At 43.6% G+C, this 21,193-nt stretch overlaps 1 protein-coding gene across 3 annotated transcripts in view; it reads left to right on the forward strand.

Annotated features, from left to right (window-relative positions):
• The window catches only part of GALNT17 (polypeptide N-acetylgalactosaminyltransferase 17), a 482,627-nt gene that overhangs the window by 424,581 nt on the left and 36,853 nt on the right, over positions 1–21,193 (forward strand). For all 3 annotated transcript variants that reach the window (XM_057529210.1, XM_057529212.1, XM_057529211.1), the window contains exons 8-9: positions 393–530; positions 8,319–8,414. In XM_057529210.1, the coding sequence (XP_057385193.1) occupies positions 393–530; positions 8,319–8,414 (234 nt within the window). The remainder of the gene's footprint in view (positions 1–392; positions 531–8,318; positions 8,415–21,193) is intronic.

Here is a 21,193-nt window from a genome sequence, read left to right on the forward strand (position 1 = left end):
TTTGCAGTGGAAAATTATTTTCACATCTGCATATAATGAACTTCGCAAAGAGCCAGCAAAGGGGGGAAATTACATGTGTACGGACAAGAAAGATGGGAGGAGGTTATAGACATTTATTTTCTCGTCTTAATCAAATAATTCCTCTAATAATTGGGTTCTGAGAGTCACTGAAGAAATGGCAGAGATGGAGATGGGGCCTAGGTTGTCAATATCAGTGTGTCACGGGATCCCTTTGATGATGGTAAGGTAGGCTGACTTCGGGGGTCGCGTGCTGTGCTCGGGGGACAGTACCGTCTAGCTCGGGGCTAGATGATCAAGTAGGGGCTTCAGATTTCTCTCTAACGGTTTTGGCCAGCGCCTCCTGGTCACTAATGCCCTTTGCTTACTTTCAGAATCCAGGAATTGACATAGGCGATGTCTCAGAAAGAAAAGCCTTGAGGAAGAGTTTAAAGTGTAAGAATTTCCAGTGGTACCTGGACCACGTCTACCCAGAAATGAGAAGATACAATAACACCATTGCCTACGGGGAGGTAATTAAGACCACGCATGCTCTCGGCTTGGATGGCTGTGCGGTGGGCTGTGGATTGCCTTGCTGGGGGAAAACAGGGAACAGAGTCGTTCACTCATTCATTCATTCATTCATTCAATGATTAGTTTTTGGAGTTGCAGGCTTTGACAGCAAGGCTCTCACCGGCTGGTGGGGGGGTACATGTAATCAATGGGGGCGTGGGCCATCGTTTTTCCTACAGTGTGGAGCGGACCATGAGTTCTGTTTAGGCCATTCTGAGGTCCCCTGGGACCTGTACCTGGGACATTGAGCAGGAAGTTGGGTGTAAAGAGAGGCGGGGACTGGACCTGTCTGTCCACTGCCCAGTGCCGTGGGCCAGAGCCACTTACTGCCAAAGAAAGGGTACAGATGCTCTTCTCAGATTTTCTAGGATGTCACCTTTCTGAATATTAAAACAGATTGGCTTTTCTCTTAGTACAAATGCCATAAACCTGCATTTTAGAAAAGTTTGAAAATAGCGATAATGGCAATGAACACTTACAATGTGCCGGTACTGTTCTAAGTGCTTTTCACATATGAGTTCAGTCATCCTCACTTTACTAGGCAGTAGTGTTATTTCCATTTTATTGATAGGAACGCTGAGAGTTAGAGACATGAAATACATTATCTAAGGTCTCACAGCTTGTAAGTCATAAAGCCAGGATTAGACATAAGCATTCTAATTCCAAAGATAATGTGTACATTTGGATGTATGGTCTGCTTTATTGTGTGTGTGTGTGTGTGTATTTCTTTTTACTAAAAATATATTTTTTATATACATACATATACTTTTTATATACACCTCTCTTTGGATATAGATGTATATAGATATTTGAAACTAAAACCAGGCTGTCCACAATGCCTAATAATTTGAAATGTTACTAATAATAGAGAATATTTTCCTGTGTTGTTAATAAGCCTTTTTCTGCAACGTTATTAATGGCTGTATAAGATGGTACCTTTTGTGTATGCTGTGTTTTGCTTGAAAACATAGACATTTCTGTTGTTTCCTTTTTTTAAAAAAATATTATAAGCAGCACTGCTGAGAACATGCATGTGTATAAGCACTTGGGCATCTTCCCTGTTACATCCCTGTGTGTTTGGATGAGGAATCGGTGACACAGATTCTGGTCAGGGCTCAGGGAGCCCGGTGCTCTGGACCCACCAGAGATACCCCACTACCTCTGGCATTTGGATTTCTTCCCAGGGCTCCCTGGAACTCCCCGTGACAGTCAAGCTTAAGCTAGGAAGACTCTCATGGACTTTGAGGGTTTCCTTTTTCTACAACTGTGAATTTTTCTATTTTATGCGAGAAGCCTTTTGTAGGGAGTAAATCAGCCCCAGGTTAAATCATCAAGGTGCAGGCGAAGTGTCCCTTTGGGGCTGGAGTCTGGATGGGGAGCTTACTTCTTGCAGGGGCAGTGAGTGTAGTGGTTAAGGACTCATGAAGATTCTGGAGCCAGCCTGCTGGATTCAAGTCCGAGTGGCTCCTTTCAGCTTCTGTCCCCTCATCTGTAAAATGGGGAAGTGAAAGTACCTACTGCGTGGGGTTGTTGGGAAGATGAAACAAGCCGCCATATATAGAGATCTTAGACCAGTACCTGATACGTCCTACTACTTATTAATAGGTCCACATGTTTCTCTTTGTTTTTGATTTTCAAAGATCAAATATAAAGGAGGCATTGAAAAACAGTGGGCAGTAAATGGACTGTTCGTAAGACAATTGGGTAAATTGCCCAGCTCTTTGGAAAAGAGAACAACTTAGATTTTTACAGCATATCATATCCCCAAGTATATTTCAGAAGGACTATAGCATTAAATGAAAGAAAAGCCATAATTGAACCATCCGGAAATAGATATGAATCTGAACTCTGGGGACAGGCTCTCTAAGAATGAAAGCTATGCAAGAAAATGCAAAGAAAAATGATATTTGATATGAGTTCATAAATATTAAAATAATCTATATATCAACTGAATGGAGAAATAATATTCCAAGCTGGAAATCTGTATGTCATAAATACTATAGATGAATGGATAATACCATTAATGTATAATGAATTCTGTGAATTGATTTAGATAAAAATTTTGATTTAAATAAGAAAATAAAACATCCCCAAAGAAAAATAGACAAAGTACAAGAGAACATACAAGTGGATGAAATTTTTATATTTATTTCATAATCAAAGAAATTAAAATTTAAAATACACTGAGGTAGCTTTTTTCCTTCTACCAAATGAACAAAGGTTCAATTTTGGAATATATGTTGGTACTTTGCCAGCGAGGTCTTAGTAATATGAAAAAGCACAGGTCCTCTGGTGAGAGTGCAAATTGAAACAAGCTTTTTAAAAAGCAATTTGAACCAGATGTATTAAAAAGCTTAATGAGAGTCATACTTTCCTCTCCACTCTTATCCCAAGCAAATAATCTGAAATGAGGACAAAGATTTGCGAGTAAAATTGTTCATCTCAGGGATTTATTTTTTCCTTGATCAAAAATTTGAATTTAACTTGAAGGTTAGTTAAATATACTATATTAATGGTTTGCAATAGTTTGCAGCCATTTCAAAAGGTGTGTACAAAAGTTTAATGATGTGAGAAAAATATTGATAATATAAGACTTAAGAGGAAAAAGTCAGGATTATAAAATTAGATTAGCTACCATTTTAGATTGGAAGTAAGCAAGAGAATAGTATTGAGAGGTGAAACTTCTACATAGTGGGACAGACAGTTTTTATGTGGATATTTTATCATGTTTTCCCAGGTGTCACTAATGTTTATGTGATAATTTTATAAATGAAGAAAAATACCCTTGCAAAGAGAAAGAATAAAAATGAGAAAATGCCAGAAGTCCAGGGCACAGTTCCACAGGCTGTGGACTGCAGAACTCCAAGGCCTGCCATTCACATGAAGCACAGTGTAAATGACAACTGTGGAGCTGAAGGGTGGAGTGGCCTTGGAGATAACATAGAGATCATAATCTGATTTTTGGAGGGGAGAAGCCTTTTGTTTTTGCAAATTTTCCTATCTTTTTAAAGTAATAAATTCAATACATAGATTACATAGAAAACAAAAAGATAAAAACAAAACTTATGTCAAATCCCAATTCCCAGGGCTTCCCCCATGGCACAGTGGTTAAGAATCCACCTGCCAATGCAAGGGACACGGGTTCGAGCCCTGGTCTGGGAAGATCCCACATGCCACAGAGCAACTAAGCCTGTGCGCCACAACTATTAACCCTGCGCTCTAGAGCCCACGAACCACAACTGCTGAGCCCATGCGCCACAACTACTGAAGCCTGCGCGCCTAGAGCCCATGCTCCACAACAAGAGAAGCCACCGCAATGAGAAGTCTGTGCACAGCAACAAAGACCCAAGGCAGCCAAAAATTAATTAATTAATTTTTTGAAAATCTCAATTCCTAGCTATGATCAATGTTAACATGTTAGGGCACTGGTTTCTCTTACTCCTTCTCTACTTGCTGAGCTCACCATATACTGAAATATATTTCAGATGGACTATAGTATTAAATGGAAGAAACCAACCTGAATCAAATTCAGTTTGGTAACAAAATCTAGCATTATTTAGACAACTCTATTTTTAACACTCCTGTGGGTTCTTTTCACCACACCCAGACCCCAGAGCAGTGGGAAAAAGAAGAAGGCAGAGGGAATATCATACGATATGAGTACTTTCTAGCCTTTGTTTTTCATGTACAATTCTGTTTGAGAGTTTTTCCCCAGGCCAGTGAGTATTTCTGGTTTTAATGCTCCTTGCTCTTTTTCTTCATTTTTTAGCTACCTTGCTTGGGGGCTTTTAAAAAGCTTTCTCATCATGTGCACTGTATATGCCCTGTTCTTATAATTACATTTTGGTAACCTCTAATTTATTTTTTAAAATTAATCTCTGAGCCTCCAAAATGAGGGGTCAAGTGGTATGTAATACAAGAACTTTTACCGACCTCTTCATCAGTTGATGTTAATTTTCAGTCTTTGTGAATATTATGTGGAATGTTAAGACTCAAACATTATTATACTTTATTTGCACTTTATACCTTCTTGAAGAATAACTTTTTAGTCAAATGCAGTTCGGTGACAGAATTTACCATTATTCAGACAATTGTGTTTTAATGCTCACTGCTACTAGTTCTTTTTGCCGCGCCAGACCCCAGCACAGAGGCAAAGGGAAATAGACACCTCTGAGCAGGTGTCAGCCCCTGGTGTTTCTGCCTCACCCTACAAGCAGTGTTGGGGCCCATACCCACTTAGATAATAAGTCATTCTTCCTTGAGTTGTAAATTTTTATTCTTCCCTATTAGCTGGAATGTCTTAAATTAATTTTTAAAGAAAGATATGCAGGGAGGGATAAAGTAGGCGTTGGGGATCTGCAGATACTAACTACTACATATAGAGTAAACAACAAGGTCCTACTATATAACACAGAGAACTATATTCAATATCTTGTAATAAACTATAAAGGGAAAGAATATGAAAAAGAATATATATATATAAAAGATATATATATATATATATACACACATACACACATATATAACTGAATCACTTTGCTGTACACCAGAAACTAACACAACATTGTAAATTAACTATACTTCAATAAAAAGACAAAAATTTTAAAAGATATGCAAATACTTTATGTCCTGACTCTTACATGTGTCAGATATTGCCTTTCCAATGCAAAAGCACTTCAGTGTGTACAGAAACATTAGCCACCAACTCTTCTGTTCAAAATTCTGTGCTAGGCTCATACTGAAAAGACTTTTCTCCCTAGTTCACTTTTGCTCATCTTTTTTTTTTCTTTTAGCATTATTTATATGAAATACGACACACATACAATATGCATAAACCAAACATGTGCAACATAATAATATAAAGCAAAAATCCACATAGCCGTTCCCTGGGTGAAAAACAGAACATTGCCAGCATCTCTTCCACTTAATCCTCTTTAACATTTAGCTCAGGAGTCATCTCCCCTTAGTCTCTGAAGCCCTCAGATGGGGTGAAGGCAGGCTCCTTGCTGCCCTGGCATAATACAGTCATTGTACTAGCTCTTCCTGTGTCTGTCTCTCTCTCCAGACCATGCTTCAGAGCAGGGACTCTATTTTTTTTTTTTTATCTTTGTGCTCGTTACACTTAGCACAGTACCAGGCCCTCAATAAATATTTATTAAATTACTGAATGAGAGATGTGCTTGCATAAACATTAGAAACAAAATTTAAAAGCCTGGTTTTCTGAAATCATTATATGGAACACATATGCCACAAAAACATTAATATCCTTAATATGTAAAGAGCTCTTACAAATCTATAATGAAACCACTTGAGATCCCAATGGGAAAATACATAGGTAATTCTCAAAAAGGGAATAATTGCTAAACATGAAGCATTCCAATTTACTATTCAGTATAAATTTATAAAAATAGGATATCTTTTGTCAGCTCTCAAACAGTAATATTTTTTATTAATTTTTAACACCTCTAATTTTTATTTTACTTAGTTTAAATGCTTTGTTAGACTTCAGTAGACATTTTTACCATATTGCTCTTATGTATACATAAAAAGAAAAATAAAAGCAAAATACATTGGTAAAGGTATTTCTAAAATTTCATCACTTTCAAAAATCTAACTCTTCTGAATTACTTTTTGACTCAGAAGTTGTCTGGGCTTTTCCATGTAATTAATCTTTGCACCATTGAAAGCACTGGCAACAAACATTTCCTTAAAGCATCCATAAAAGAACTAAAGTCATAGTGCTGGTCTCCTAAGTTAGCTTTGCAATTCTTTAAAGATAGCTCTCTTTGGACCAACTCTGGGAATGTTGTGTAATAGGTCTGTTTCATCATTTCTCTCTACATCCCTCTTTATGAACTTTTGAAACCTTGGGTTTAAAAAGAATGCTGGAAAGGAAGGAAGGAAGGAAGGAAGGAAAGGAAGGAAGGAAGGAAGGGAGGGAGGGAGGGAGGGAGGGAGGGAGGGAGGGAGGGAGGGAGGGAGGAAGGAAAAGAAAGAAAGAAAGAAAGAAAGAAAGAAAGAAAGAAAGAAAGAAAGAAGAAAGGAAGAAAGAAAAAGAGAATCTATCCTAGGTATTTCAAACATGGGATTTAATATAAGGAATTGGTTTCCAAGAGAAAAGGGGTGATACTCAGACATCAGAAGCTGCTTTTCCTCTGGCTTGAAACCTGTAGCTTACCAAAAAAAAAAAAAAAAATGCTCCCCCATGGATTTTTTTCCCCAAGCTGATGTTCTTTTACTTTCTCTCTGTCCAGCTTTGAGATATAATTGACATATAACATTGTATAAGTTTAAGCTGTACAACTTGTTGATTTGATACACTTATATATTGCAAAATGATTACCACCATATCATTAGCTAACATGCCACATAATTACCATTTCTTTTTTGTGGTGAGAACATTTAAGGTCTGCTCACTTAGCAACTGTCAGGTATATTGCTATCAATATTGTCAGCTATAATTACCATGCTGTACATAGATGCCCAGAACTTACTCATCTTATAACTAGAAGTTTGTACACTTTGATCAACACAATACTTTTAAAGGGTGAAACTCAGGACTGGTTAAGTATTTACATACCTTCTGGATAGGAATATCAATTAGTCCAAAGCTTCCAGAAAGCAGTTGGGCAGCATGTTTTAAGAACATTAAGGTCTCCATGCCCTTTGATACCATAGTCTCAGTTCTAGGAGTCTATTCTTAAGGAAATCTGAAACGTGAACAAAGCTTTATGCTTTGTTGCTCATTACAGCCAAAACTGAACAAAATTAAATTGTCCAAAATTGGGGAAAAAATTGTGTAAGAGGATTGTGAACCATTGTTACTTTCCTCTGTATTTCCTAAAACATCTCAATGAGATGGTGTTACTTTTTAAATTTTTTTAAAAAAGTTATTAAAAGTCTGCTCAGTTGTCTGAACCCAGACACAACTTGGGTGCGCAAAAGCAGATTGTCCCGTGCGTCTCTTCTTGGTTTATCCCTGGTTAGTTTGGTTTCCATGGAGAATATAATCTGGAGGGGGCTCAGATGTATGGGGTAGACCAACAATGTTGCCATTTTCCCACTGGTTGAGATTTCAGGGTGGTGGGTGGGATGGACACCAATATAGAATCACAGTGGGCCTGGAGATCCAAATTAGGTAAGTTCTTACATGCTTCCAAAGAGACATGCCTAGATTCAGGGATGTTGTCTTGGGAACTTCTGTTTTTTCCTCTGCAGATTCATTCCAAACACCTAGAATGGTACCTGGTCCAGTGTATGCATTCAGTAAATATTTTTTGAATATATGAATGAATGTTGCTTGAGCTTTTCCTGATGGCAAGATTTTTTTTTTCTGTTTTGATTACTGTTTTTCATGCCTCTATGCCAGTAATGACCTGAAAAGCTGACCCATGGTTCCCAGGGTTGTGAAAACCAGTGCTGGTGCCGAGGTCCACTTGGATAACCAATGTGTAGTCAATGTTCCTATGTCCAAAGGTTCTCTGGGATCTTCCTTTGTGCTGGGGATGGGGGAGCTATGTGCACGTGTGTGGGTCACAGGCAAGAGGGCCAGTACCCACACCACCCACTGGAGGACTTTGTTGCTAAAGTGATCACCTCACCGACTGAAGCTTCGGTCCTTACTTGGGGGCGGGGGTGTGGGTCTCATGGCCTTTGCATCAAGAAGTCAGAACCAAGCCACAGTGGATGGGGGGCAGGTAGCTCCCCCAGATGAGCTCTGACGGGTCATGTTTCGCCTATTCCTGCAGCTTCGCAACAGCAAGGCAAAAGACGTCTGCTTGGACCAGGGGCCGCTGGAGAACCACACAGCAATACTGTACCCGTGCCATGGCTGGGGACCCCAGGTAGGAGCCCATCTCTGAGCAGGAAGGGAGTAAGTTCACCGGACCTACAGGGGATGTGTAGGACTTCTGGGAACTTCTGTCCTCTACTTTGGTAATTGTTACCTGTTCTGAGCAGCCGAGAGGCTTTCTGGTGGTTTCTCTATAGAGACTAGGGAAAAGATTCACAAGTGGTAGCATCAACACAAATATTAAAGAGGATCAATGGGCACATTTCCTACTGAAAGGAGACCGCATACAATTTGTGTCATTTGCTAATAGGCAAATGGATGCCACGTGTACATATGTTTAATTATAACCAAATATGCCTGTTCACAACTTCAGAGAAAGAGTTAGCGGCTTCCCTCATGAGAACCTGATTGATATCCCTGTTCTGAAAGGCCATCATCAGTTTGGTGGTAAGCATGGCCTGGTCTGTAAGTGCTGGTACAAGTGCCAAGCACTGACTGAGAAGGAGAAATGTGCTTGCAGTAATATTTCAAAGAACACACGTGTCTTCTGGTCTCCCAGGAGATAGCAAAGATAACCAAAAAGGGCAAAACAATCAACCAACAAAGTAAAAATAGAGCCTGGTAAATGAATTTCCTTTGACAGCTTTGTGCTAGCCCACAGTGTGTGTGTGTGTGTGTGTGTGCATGTGTGTGTATGCGTATATGGGTGTGTGCACCAAGAGCTTAGCAGAAATCCTGTAGAACTGGGAGAAAATATATCCAAAAATGTCATTAGACTTGACATGCATCAAAGTTTAAACCAATTTTATGTCAACCAATAGTAATAAAAGGCAAGCTACAAACTGGGAAAACATTCAATCCCAGAGGAGCACAGGATGGTTGGTTCTAAGCCAGACTCACAATCTCTGTTTGTTCATCTGTAAAAGGAAGACATTGGACAGAATGCCCCGTAAGCTCCCTTCATCTCTCTCATGTTTTATGGACACACACCTTACGTGCCAAGTTCACGTTCATCGGTCATACGCACAGACTCTCGCATGCATTTATGGCTCATGGTTCTCTCTGCTCAGAGCACTTTTGCTTTCCCATTAAGCCAGCATCTGGAAAGAGAAGAGCTGTATTTCCTTTACTATCACCGCAGGTAGTTCTCATAATCCAGACCCTCCACTGCCTTCAGTGTGTGATGTGTCCCCTGAAAGTGGACAAGTAACGCCAGGCTGAACTTGCTCCTTTGCTCCTTGCGGTCACTCTAGGAGGCAAGCAAGCAGCATGGGGAAACTGAGGCACAGAGGAGCAAGTGCCTGTGAACAGGCTCTTTGGGGCTGTGCTGGAGCAGGCTCTCCAGCACAACCCAAGCATTTTAAATTCAAATCCAGTCCATTGAATTCAAGATAATTTCCGGAGCCCTACCACTGCCTAAAAGTGCCCGCAGGAAGCAGAAGATCGACCAGGAAGCCTAGACCTGCTTCCTTCCGTGGAGAAACAGAGCTTTAGCATCAAAGGCAAGATGCACTAAAGAGCCCAGTGTCTTCATCCATTCATTTCTTCCTTCACTCAACAGATGGGTCTTGAGCACCTACTACAGACACTGGTGACGACTGTATTTGGCAGTTGATAAGATACAGCCCCTGCCCTCAAGTGGTTTACACTGGAGGAGGAAAGACCAGGAAACCTACAGCGTAGAAGATGTGAGAAGAGGGAGATAGCCTGGAGTGCTGGTTGCAAAGAGGCAGGAGGTGGCCCAGTTTGGCCAGGGCTTAGGATGCAAGAGAGAAAGACGTGCTGAGAGATGAGGCGGAAGAGAGATGGAGAGGTGGCTCTCCAAGGCCTCATAAGACATGTTCCAAGGCACTGGGTCTCACACATCAGTGTGCAGCAGAATCATCTGGAAGGCTTATGACAGCACCAGCTCCTGGGCCCCATCCTCAGAGTTTCTGAGTTGGTGGGGGGGAGTGGGGGGGGCTGAGATATTGCATTTCTAACAAGTTCCCAGTGATGCGATGATACTGGCCTGGAGAGTTTGGGACTTGACCCTGAGGGCACTGGGGAGCCCTTGAAGGTTCACCTGCGGCTGCGGTGGGGGGCAGTGTGGTAATGATATGTTTAGATCAGGCACAGCCAGTCCCGGAGGAGTTCAGAGAGGGATGGACGCTCTGGAGTCATCCTGACCTTCAGTCCCTACTGACTCTCCAGTTTTTGCCTCCCAGGGTCTGGAGAAGTAAAGTACCCTAAAAGTCTTGGTGGCCGGGGAAATGGAGGTGGGGAGTTGTGGCCTGAAGGGGATGGTTGTGTCAGTCATTTAAGAGGCTGCATCTTGGGAGAGGTCAGATGACAAGCCAGTGATCCACCCCCACTAGTCTCGGGCGGGATGGCCGGGAGAGGAGATGGTGACGTGGTGGTACTGGGCCAGGAGGGCAGCTGGAGCCTGGACACTGAGCCTTGGGGATGCCCACTTCTGGACCACCATGCTGTACGTGACCATCATTTTGGGAAATGCCAGGAGTAGCTTTTAGAACACTGAACTCCCAGGTTTCCTCGTCCGATCTTCTGAAGAGGTCCCATTTGAACTGAGTGCTTATTAACTGTGAGGTAACAGACACTATCACATGCAGGTTATTTGCGTAATCAAAAACCAGCCCGTGAAGCCAACTTCTGTGAATGAGAAAAGGAGTAAAGATGGTCCAATAAATGTCTCCCAGAGACCTGAGGGCTTCTTCCTATGGCTCTAAGCAGTGCCTTTTTACCTGGGTGTTTCAGGGGAAGATTTTCTAAGCCACTCAGGAAGTTTTTGGCTGAACCTGAGGGCCAGGGCATGGAGGCAGCTGCTTCTGCCTTTCGTAGCCCTGCGGCCCCCTCCTCCCAGGGCCCCCTGCCCTCCCCATGGACCCTGACTGCTCAGAACCCCCGTCTGACACCCTTGTGATGCCCACAGCTCCGAACGGTCTGGAGCAGTTCCCTGAGAACTTGACCTTCCTCCCCCTTCTGTCCAGAGCCTGTACTCTTGTTGCATCCCCTCCCTCAAGGTCCCACCTGGTCACCTGCTAAACCCATCCAGCTGGAATGCCCAGGTAGCCTACCTCCCAGATAGCACAGGTGAAATGTAAGGAGAGTCTTTGCCCTGGTGACTACCTGCCTACTCCCTGCCAGGGCAGGAGGCGGGCACCAAGTTCTCCTCTCCTGCTGAGAGCCGGTGGCCTTGACAGCCCAGTACAGGGGGCTTTGTTGGGAAGTATCTAGAATTCATCATTCACCCATTCCACCTGCATGCACAACTTTTCCAAATGAATTCTCCTTCCGTTTAGCTGATGATGGAATGGCAAACCAAATCAGGCTGGTCCTTGCTCCCCCGCCCCCCAACTCTGGGATGAATTCCTGTAAGTGGGGACCATGGTCGTTTTCCATCAGCTGATGTTTTGAAAGTCGATCTAATGTTTTGTTTTGGTTTTTCTTCTCTTCCATCACATGTTCTGAATTAGAGTGCATCCTTGGTACTGCTTTCCAGCTGCCAGGCTGCCCCCCGTCAGGCTCACCAAGGTTTCCTCCCCCTCCTGCCCAAACCCGCTGCCCCCAGGCTAGGGGTGTTGCCCCACCAGTCACGTGACTTGGCATCTTTTTAAACCACTTCATAAAGTGCTGTTGGGCAAACAAACTGAATCAAAACTCCCGTAACAAGGCAACTCCCAGAAGAAGGAATTGGTGTTCCACAGACATTGTTAGCTTAATTAACAGAGATAAAATAGGCACTGAGGAGGGTAATTTCCTGCCTTGCAACATGTGTTTGTCAACAAGATGGAAACGGTTCCCAGCCACTCAGAGAGCCCGCTCAATCACGAGCTTGTGACCAGCCTTGCTCTTGTCTGGTTACTAATTTGCATTAGACAAACAGCCCTTTCTTTTCTGAGCCAGTGTTTTATTTAAATTTTTTTTTCTTTAAACTGGCTGTCTTTTTATCTTACAATTATTTTAAAATAAATTTTATATCACAAGCATAAAAGAAACAGACGTCAAGGGCACAGTGGCCTTCGGTGTTGGCTTGAACCCATTCAGAGCGGGAGGTCTTGTCTAGGGAGGCCCAGGGCTCTCGCACACACTCCCAGCTTTTGCCATCCTGGGCCCAGGTCCCCGTGGGTCCCTGCACTGCGGCAGCCAAGGTCTCCCTGCAGGGATATTGGCCGTGGGATTGTCCTCCTCTGCCAGCCTCTTACTGTTCTCTCTCCCTGCTCACCTGGTCAACCTGTCAACCTTCCCCATTCTGATTTCCCTTGAGGGCGGAGGTCAAGAAGAGAGAACAAGGTAGGCAGGGCTGGGCCCGGGGCATCCTTCTTTAATTTCCTGGTGCTCTCAAGTCCCTGCGACCGAGCTGCTGCCCGAGGTCCCAGTGAGGCAGCTTCATGGGCCAGGGCCGTGGCTGGATTGAGACAGGAAACAAAATGCTGACAATAAACCCATTTCTGGTTTGGGTAACGTTTATCCTCTCAGGTAAGTAGTGACTCCCCCAGCCCCTTTGAAAGTTGAGATTCAGGTAATGCCAGGCCACTTCCCAAACCATCCTGTAACGCCTGGTCTTGGATGCTGGGCTGTACATTCGTGGGAGGGGACGTGTCTCACATTCTTGAGCCCCCAGACGCTCTCTAGCTCCCAGCAAGGCATGGAAGAAAGACTTGAAGCATGCGTCTTCAAGGGGCGACACATCCAACCTGAGGACCAGCTTCACTGGGAGTGTTCATGGGGACCACCCACACAGCCTCACCGATTCCAATGCGGGCTCCGCCCTCCCGAGCTGTGGACCGACCACAGCTTCCAGCAGCCCCGCCATGGACAGAGCATGACCCGCAAGCATTTCAAGTGCAGTGGCCCTGGGAACTCCATGGAGCACTCTTTGAAAGAGCTACAAGCTGTAAAGGATGTTCTTAAGACGAGGTGTGCACCTTGGAGAGGAATTGAGAGAAGTCAGGCTTTGTTCCAAGGAACTTTCCTGTCCAGTGGGTTCCTGGGAGGGTATCACAGGTCTCCCCTGTTTGTCCTTCAGTCAGTACGTTTAGTCTTCCTCTCCCCTCTTTTCTGAGAAGCTCACATTCTCTCCCTCAGTTAATTCATCAACAGAATGACAGATGAGAATTCTTTTATCCCATAATTAAATGTAATCTGATCTTGGACTTATTCCTTGATGGCTTCATCGTTTAAGCAATCCATCATCCAAACACCTTGTCACGATGATGCATTTTGCCAATAAGGCACTAGTGCCCCACGGAGTGACAGAGCTTAGCCTGTGGGGGGCACTCGGAAAATGTAGAAGTTAATGACATCCAGCAGCCTTGGCTTCCAGGTGAAGTCATGTAAGTGGTGGGGCTCAGGGGACGGAGCCATGGAGAGTACTTTGGGGTTAGCACCCAGGGCAAGATGGCTCTGCCCCAGCAAACAGGCCCGTGATTCTGGGAGCAAGCCTCCCACATTCGGTAAGAAGCAAACCCTGTAATCCCTCGATTTCTGGAAACCACCATGAGGTCAAAGCAGGGCAACCTTAGACGCTGTGGGAAAATAGGGTTGGAGGAGCGAAGGCAGGTATTTTTTACGTTTGGGAAACCTACACACACAAAAAAGAGACAACGGAAAGCAGAAGAGACAATACCGGTGCTGAAGCGGGACATCTCGGAGGTTGTGTGCTGCAGTATTTCCACTTCCCATCTTTTACGCAATATTTTGAAAAACCCTCCCCTGCATTCCGGTGCGACACTTATAAATCTGTTATGCTTCACTGCAGATTCTCTTTTTTTGTTCTTCTGACTCATCTTCTCTCCAAATATTCAAAACGTTTCTGGTTTTATTATTTCAGGGCTGTTAGCTCCTGCATCCCGGGCTGTGCCTTCACCCAGCCCTTGTGGTCATCCCTCACGCCCACCCTCTTCCCAGACCTCGAAGGAGAGCAGGGTTACTCGCTTTCTGCTCCCTGAGACTTTCCCGAGACTTAGCGGGAGACCCGAGCCTCTTTCTCTGCCATCTGCTTTGCTTTGCTTTTCTATTTCCAGTCCCTGGTTCCCACTTTCTAATTATCCCTGAAAAGTAGATCTCACAGACCACATACAGGGAACAGGGATGCTTGATGTCCTAAATGGCATACAGAACTACAGACACATGTATTTGATTTTGCTTAAGGGGGACTCCAGGTTAAGGAGGAATTCCTGTGCTTTTTCTCTCTCGCCAGAATGGGTTGATGAGCTAGTCTTTCCAGAAAATCGGAGTTACAATCATAAGTGGTTTTCCAGTGGAGATTCTTAGTTAAAATTTTACATCTCCTTAGAAGTTATTGGGTGGTGTTTGTTTGTTTGTTTTTGGCCACGCCGAGGTGCTTGTGGGGTCCTAGTTCCCCAACCAGGGATTGAACCCAGGCCACAGCACTGAAAGCCCCGAGTCCTAACCACTGGACCGCCGGGAAATTCCCATCTCCTTAGAAGCTGAGTTAATTTTCCTCCAGACACAAAAAGTGATCCAGGCAGGTTTTGTGTTGCTGTTAGGCTTGGAATAATGAACTCAGATGGAAAGCTAGGATGGTGGCCACGTTAGCAACTGAGACTTCCTACCTTGCCCAGAGCTGTTAAATTCAAAGCGAGTCACTGCCAATCTTTTTCTTGTTCCCTAAAGGCGCAACAGCATTATGGTGAATTTGAAAAAGACAAATTTAAATCGTCTATAATCCTACCACCCTCAGACAACCATTATCATTTCTGAGGCTTGCTTTCAGCCTTTTTTTTTTTTGTCAAAGAAATATGCTGCTTTCTTAGGTGGTTTTCGTATCACCGAATTAATAAGGAAATGACATTGCTGCTTCTGAAGGACAAGGGGGAAGGTGAAACCACCTAGTAAAAAGGTCTTTGTGGTCTTAGCACCATGAGATGCAGCAGAGCAAATACAAAATGTTTGAACGGTCTTGTCCCCTGACCGTTCAGTTCAGAGTTTTGATTTCTCTTTGGAGCAGTGGTATCTGTTGAGTGATTATTTTCAAAGACATTGCTTGTTTGAGACGAAGAGGGTCTGAGAACATGGCCGATCAGAATTAAGGGTGGATCCTAATGTCGACTGAAAAGAAGTGCACAGCCTAAAAGTTGAGAGTTCTGTTTTATTCGGCGGACATTCTTAGGACTTCAAGCCCGAGAGACAGCCTCTCAGATAAACGCTGAGAAAACTGTTCCAAAGAGGAAGGGGGGAACCCAGGATATGTAGGAGTTTTTACAACAGCCCCAGGTAGTCAGAAGAAAAGGTTACTGTAAATAAAAGAAAACTAGACTTCTCAAGTTACGGAATTTAGCACTTTTCTACGTATGGGAAGATGCAAGAGTCTGGGCTCACTGACATCATTCCTTTGATATGCACCTCTGCTATCTGGGGCCAGTATCTTGTGTTTTCTCTCTCTGAGGCTGCACCGTCTAGGGTGGCTGCAGTTTGATGACTGCTAGATGGCAGGTATTCTCTGTTTCCTTCCTGAGTTCCCTCAGGACTCACCGTCGAGGTGGCTGCAATCGCTGAGGACTGCGACATCCTTTGTTTACTGATATGGCAGGCAATATTTTATTTCTCACTAAAGAGTTTAGGGCTAGTGGAGTTTAGGCCATTGGTACAAGATGGCGGGGCCTCTGGAGTCTGGGTTTCCATCAGAGGAGGCCAAAGGAAGACCGAAGTGTGGATGGCAGAAGGTTCTAGACTGTCCTCATTGTACCATCCGCCTGGCTCAGGAGCTAGGGTTGTCCAAAGTGCCAAGTATGAGACACCTTGCTGGAATTCCACCGACACAGTGGACCACTGAGGGTACCATAGGTGCACAGAGGTTGGTTCTAGAAGGTGTGAATGAAGGCCTTCTTCAGGTTGCTCTGTGACCTGGTCTTGCCATCACCAGCCGCCTGCTGGGAGGGCCCTGCGCAGACCGCTCGTGGCTTCCTCCACAGCTTCAGGGTCTTAGTGTCAGGTAACGGACCCTGCTTTCAAGGGCCTCTGATCAATCATCTTGACCGCTTGATTCTGCCCCCTAAAGACTATATTCATGTCTGTGAAGTTCCTGCATGCCTGAGTCTGTGGCCCCTCCACGGAGATGTAAATGTCAATCAGCCAAATATTGAAGGTGAATCACAAGACACCTTGCAGAGAGGTTTTTTGTACAGGATGCGGGTTCTCATCTGCTCAGTCTCAGTATCCCCTACTTAAATAGTTGGTTTGGCCCTGAACAGGAAAGGAGATTTCAACTTGGTGGACATATGGACAGCCAAAGGGTCACCCTAGCACTCCAGATATTTTGTCATGCAGGCTCTGTTGGAGGTGAGGCTCCTGATACCCTGCCAAGCTGAGCCAGGAGCTAGCCAGAGTCACACGTGGCTAGTGAAGGTCTTTGGTTCCTGCATCTTAGCAAAACTGGAAACCAGGAAATGACCCTTCACATCCTTCACCAAACGAATTCCTCCCTGGACGATGATGCTAAGAGAGGTATTGCCTTTCTGTGTGCTCTTCTGTCCAATGGGAGTTCCACATCACGCCATATGTCTCCCTTCTTCCACAAACCTCAACAGTATTACAAAAAGTCCCTCTTTGTAAGAGAAAAGTCTGTGAGGAATCGGAGCGGAAAGCCACTTTTCTACTAAACTCATTCATAACTGGGAAATTCACAGTAAAATAGCGCTAAGATTCTATTTCTCACCCATGATATTTGCAAAATTTTTTTACTGTGACAACATACTCTGTTGTCCAGGTTCTGGAGAAATAGCCAATGTCATAGATTGCTGGTAGAAATGCAAACTGCTGCCACCTTTCTGGAGGAGAGTTTGGTAGCACCCAACAAAGCTTCAACTTAATTTTCCACTTACTTTTTGTCCCAGCAATCCCACTTCCAGAAATCTACTCTGAAGATACATCTTCAACAACATGAAAATCCAGGTGTACATTGCTGTCTTGTTTGCAGTTGCAAAACGTTGGAAGCTACCTTCCTGCCTAGTCATGGGAGAGAGCAGCTGAATAAGCTGTGGCACAGCCACACCGTGGAGTAGTATGCAGCTATGAAAATTAACAAGGGCGATTGCTCTGAACTAATACAGAGGGATTTTAACATACTGTTAAGTGAAAAAGACAAAGTGGAAAAGAATACATATAGTATGCTAAGCCTTATTTAAGACAAATGCTAATATAAAAATAAATCCCTGTATCTGCTCATCTGTGCAAAAAAGATGCAGGAAGGACCAACCAGAAACTAATGAGATTGGTTATCTACAGGGGGTGGGTGAGAATGGGATGGAAAGGACGTGGGAATGGAAGCAGGACAGAAGGAATGAAGGGACACTTCTCTCTGGGTCCCTTTATACACAAATATGACTCTTAGAACTACGATGATGTTTCAAATGACCAAAAACAATAATAAATTCAACTAGAATGTGGGGAACAGGACCCAAAATGGAATGCCAGTGGTGAAAAATGAACCTGATGAGATTATAAATGAATTATGTAACCGTACGGAAGGATGGGGAAGAACATCACTAATCTAAGTAACCTTGGAACTGTTTGGACAATTTTGACTTGATCCTATAAGGTTAAAATAAAAGGAACCACTGCATATACTGTATTCCAGTAAGTAAGCTTGTTTTCTGCAGGGGTCTGGGCTAACAATTCTGAAGCTACTGTATACATAGAGTAGGATTGAACAAGTAAGTAGGTAAAGTAGGGATAATGAGAACCAGGTTTCTCACTCTTGGGAAGAGGGTACACACAAGGAAAAAGGGATGGTTAGACTGAATCCTGGGGCATTGGGCTGGAATGGGCAGGGTCAGGATGAGTTTATTTTATATGTTATATATGCACACATATACATATATAAAACATATTCACATATATAGAAATGTGGAAATAAGTTTGTAAAAAATATAGAAAAAAATAAATGTGTGCACAGGTTAGTATACATACATATATTTCCCAGCTCTGAGAGGGTCTAGAAGCAATGAAACCCCGGTAGCAATGAAAACATCTAGTGCCCAGATTTCGGATGATTCCAGAAGGAAAATCTTGTGATGTCAGAATAAAAGGAAATTCTGAAAAGGAGGTGGTGGCTTGTCAAACGAACACAGGAGCCACCCTGAAAGAGTTCCTAATGGCCAAAGCTGGAGCTAGTTGAGCAACAAAATAAATAACAATACTATTGGAGTGCCATCCATAGAATAATTTTTAAAAAGTCCACATGCACATACTGATATAAATAAATAAATGGTGGGAGAGAGACAGCTCTTCCTTTCAGTAGAGTCCACTTAAAAAATGTAGAAGGGGGACTTCCCTGGTGGCGCAGTGGTTAAGAATCCACCTGCCAATGCAGGGGACACGGGTTCGATCCCTGGTCTGGGAAGATCCCACATGCCGCAGGACAACTAAGCTTGTGCGCCACAACTACTGAGCCTGCACTCTAGAGCCCACAAGCCACAACTACTGAAGCCTGCGCACCTAGAGCCCGTGCTCCACAGCAAGAGAAGCCACCGCAGTGAGAAGCCCGTGCACCGCAAGGAAGAGTAGCCCCCGCTCACAGCAACTAGAGAAAGCCCATGCGCAGCAGTGAAGACCCAACACAGCCAAAAATAAATTTTAAAAAAAATTGTAGAAAGGATGTGGGAAATGAAAATCACCATGGCAATCATGACAGTAATAGCTCAATTTTTAAAATTTATTTATTTTATTTATATATTTTTTGGCTGCGTTGGGTCTTCGTTGCTGAGCGCGGGCTTTCTTTATTTGCAGTGAGCGGGGGCTACTCTTCGTTGTGGTGCGCGGGCTTCTCTTGTTGTGGAGCATGGGCTCTAGGTGCGCGGGCTTCAGTAGTTGTGACACACAGGCTCAGTAGTTTTGACTCATGGGCTCTAGAGTGCAGACTCAGTAGTTGTGGCGCATGGGCTTAGCTGCTCCGTGACATGTGAGATCTTCCCGGACCAGGGCTCAAACCTGTGTCTCCTGCATTGGCAGGCAGATTCTTAACAACTACGCCACCAGGGAAGCCCATAACTCAGTTTTTTTTTAAATGATTGTTATTCCTTATCTGGACACAAATCAACCAGTACTGGATACTCAATAAAGAGTTACTGTAATTGTTCTATCAATACTATTTAGAACATATATTGTGTGATGTGTATATCATTAGTATATTATATATTTTATTTGTTTAAATAAATTAAAAGTGTGTTATATAAAAATTTTTAGAAAAGAAGATATTTGCAAAGCTTCAAATTATCTCCCTTTGTAAAGGGAAAATAGTAACATTACAATTGAGAAGCCCAGAAGACACCACCTTAACCAAAAGATCAAGGTTAATGTCACTGGTAATAAGACACCACAAACCCCCAATCTGATGCCCTGAAGGGGCACAATATCACCTCTGGTTTTCTTGCTAAAAAGTGTATAACTATAACCTTAATTTTAATCATGAGAAGACATCAGACAAGCCCACATCGAGGGACATTCTACAAAATAGCTGTCCAGTACTCTTCAAAAGTGTCAAAGTCATTGCAAAAATAAATGAAAAAATAAATAACTGAAGAGAAAAGATAGTTCTGCCTAAACCAAAGATGATAGTGTTTGTGAACCAAGGATCATGATTAACCAGATTTTGTATGTTTGAGGTCCCCCTAAGCCTTCAAAAGATAGAAATAAACAAGATTAAAACTAGTATTTTTACAAAAAACAAACAAACAAAACAAACAAAAAACGAGAGACTGAGGAGCTATCCCAGGTCAAAGGAGACCAAGAGACATAAGCATGAAATGCAATGTGGATTCAGGATTGGATCCTGAAGAAGAAACGGACATAGTTGGAAAACCGGGGAAATTCCCACGAGGTCTGTAGATTATTTAACAGGATTGTACCAATGTTAATTCCCTGGCTTTGCTAATTGCATCATGATGATGGAAGATGTTAACTTTAGGATAAGTTGGGTGTTAGGCATACAGGACCTCTCTGTACTACTTATGCAAGTTTTCTGTAACACTAAAACTATTTCAATTTGAAAAGTTTTATAAAGCTGTTCAGGAGGTCAGGTTGGCTGGAGTTGATGGTTGAGAGGTTGAGGAAAGGGATAAGGAGATGAAGGTGACACTCAAGTCCCTGGCTGGACGAGTAGAGCGCAGTGCCTTTTGCTGAGGTTGGGGTCCCAGGATGCTGAGTTCTGTTGTGGGCCATGTGAGCTTGGGGGTGGGGCTTTGGGAATCCCAACGTGGTGTCCTCCCCAGGCAGCTGAACATTCCAACTCAGTGCTGAGGGCAGAGCTGCAGAGGCCGGTGGGGCTCCAGGTGCGTCCCAGGGGACAGCAGGGCAGGGGTCCTAGGACAGACCCTAGTATGGCTCCACGTTTAGTGGGTGATGGGGCCAGAGCACCGGACACCAGAAAGGTGGGCGTCACACCAACCCAGCAAGAGCAGAGCCAAACACTGCTGCCCAGAGGGCCAGTAGCCAGACTGCACTGCGTGTTCAATGCGGTAACAAAAAAAACCGTGGGTAAGAGGAAGCCAGACTGGATTGGGTGCAGGGGAGAAAGGGAGGTGAGGAGGTGGAGACATGATGGAGAGAACTTTCCAGAAGCTTGACTTTGAGGGAAGGTGAGAAGACAGATGAAGTGGCTACGAGGGGCCGGCACTTGAAAGCATGTTTAAAAGCAGAATAAGGGGAATAAAAGACTAAACAAAAAGAAACTAGCTATGTTTCTAAAACATTAGTGGAAAATCTAGAGAACAGTGAGAATTAATGCTCAGAAAGCAGATGTCTGTCATCTGAATTTGAGTAAAACTATAATTTCCCCTGCATCGAATTATGGGATATTGGAGCAGAAAT

The sequence above is a fragment of the Balaenoptera acutorostrata genome, chromosome 15, assembly GCF_949987535.1.
Source record: "Balaenoptera acutorostrata chromosome 15, mBalAcu1.1, whole genome shotgun sequence".
NCBI classification, from domain to species: Eukaryota; Metazoa; Chordata; class Mammalia; order Artiodactyla; family Balaenopteridae; genus Balaenoptera; species Balaenoptera acutorostrata.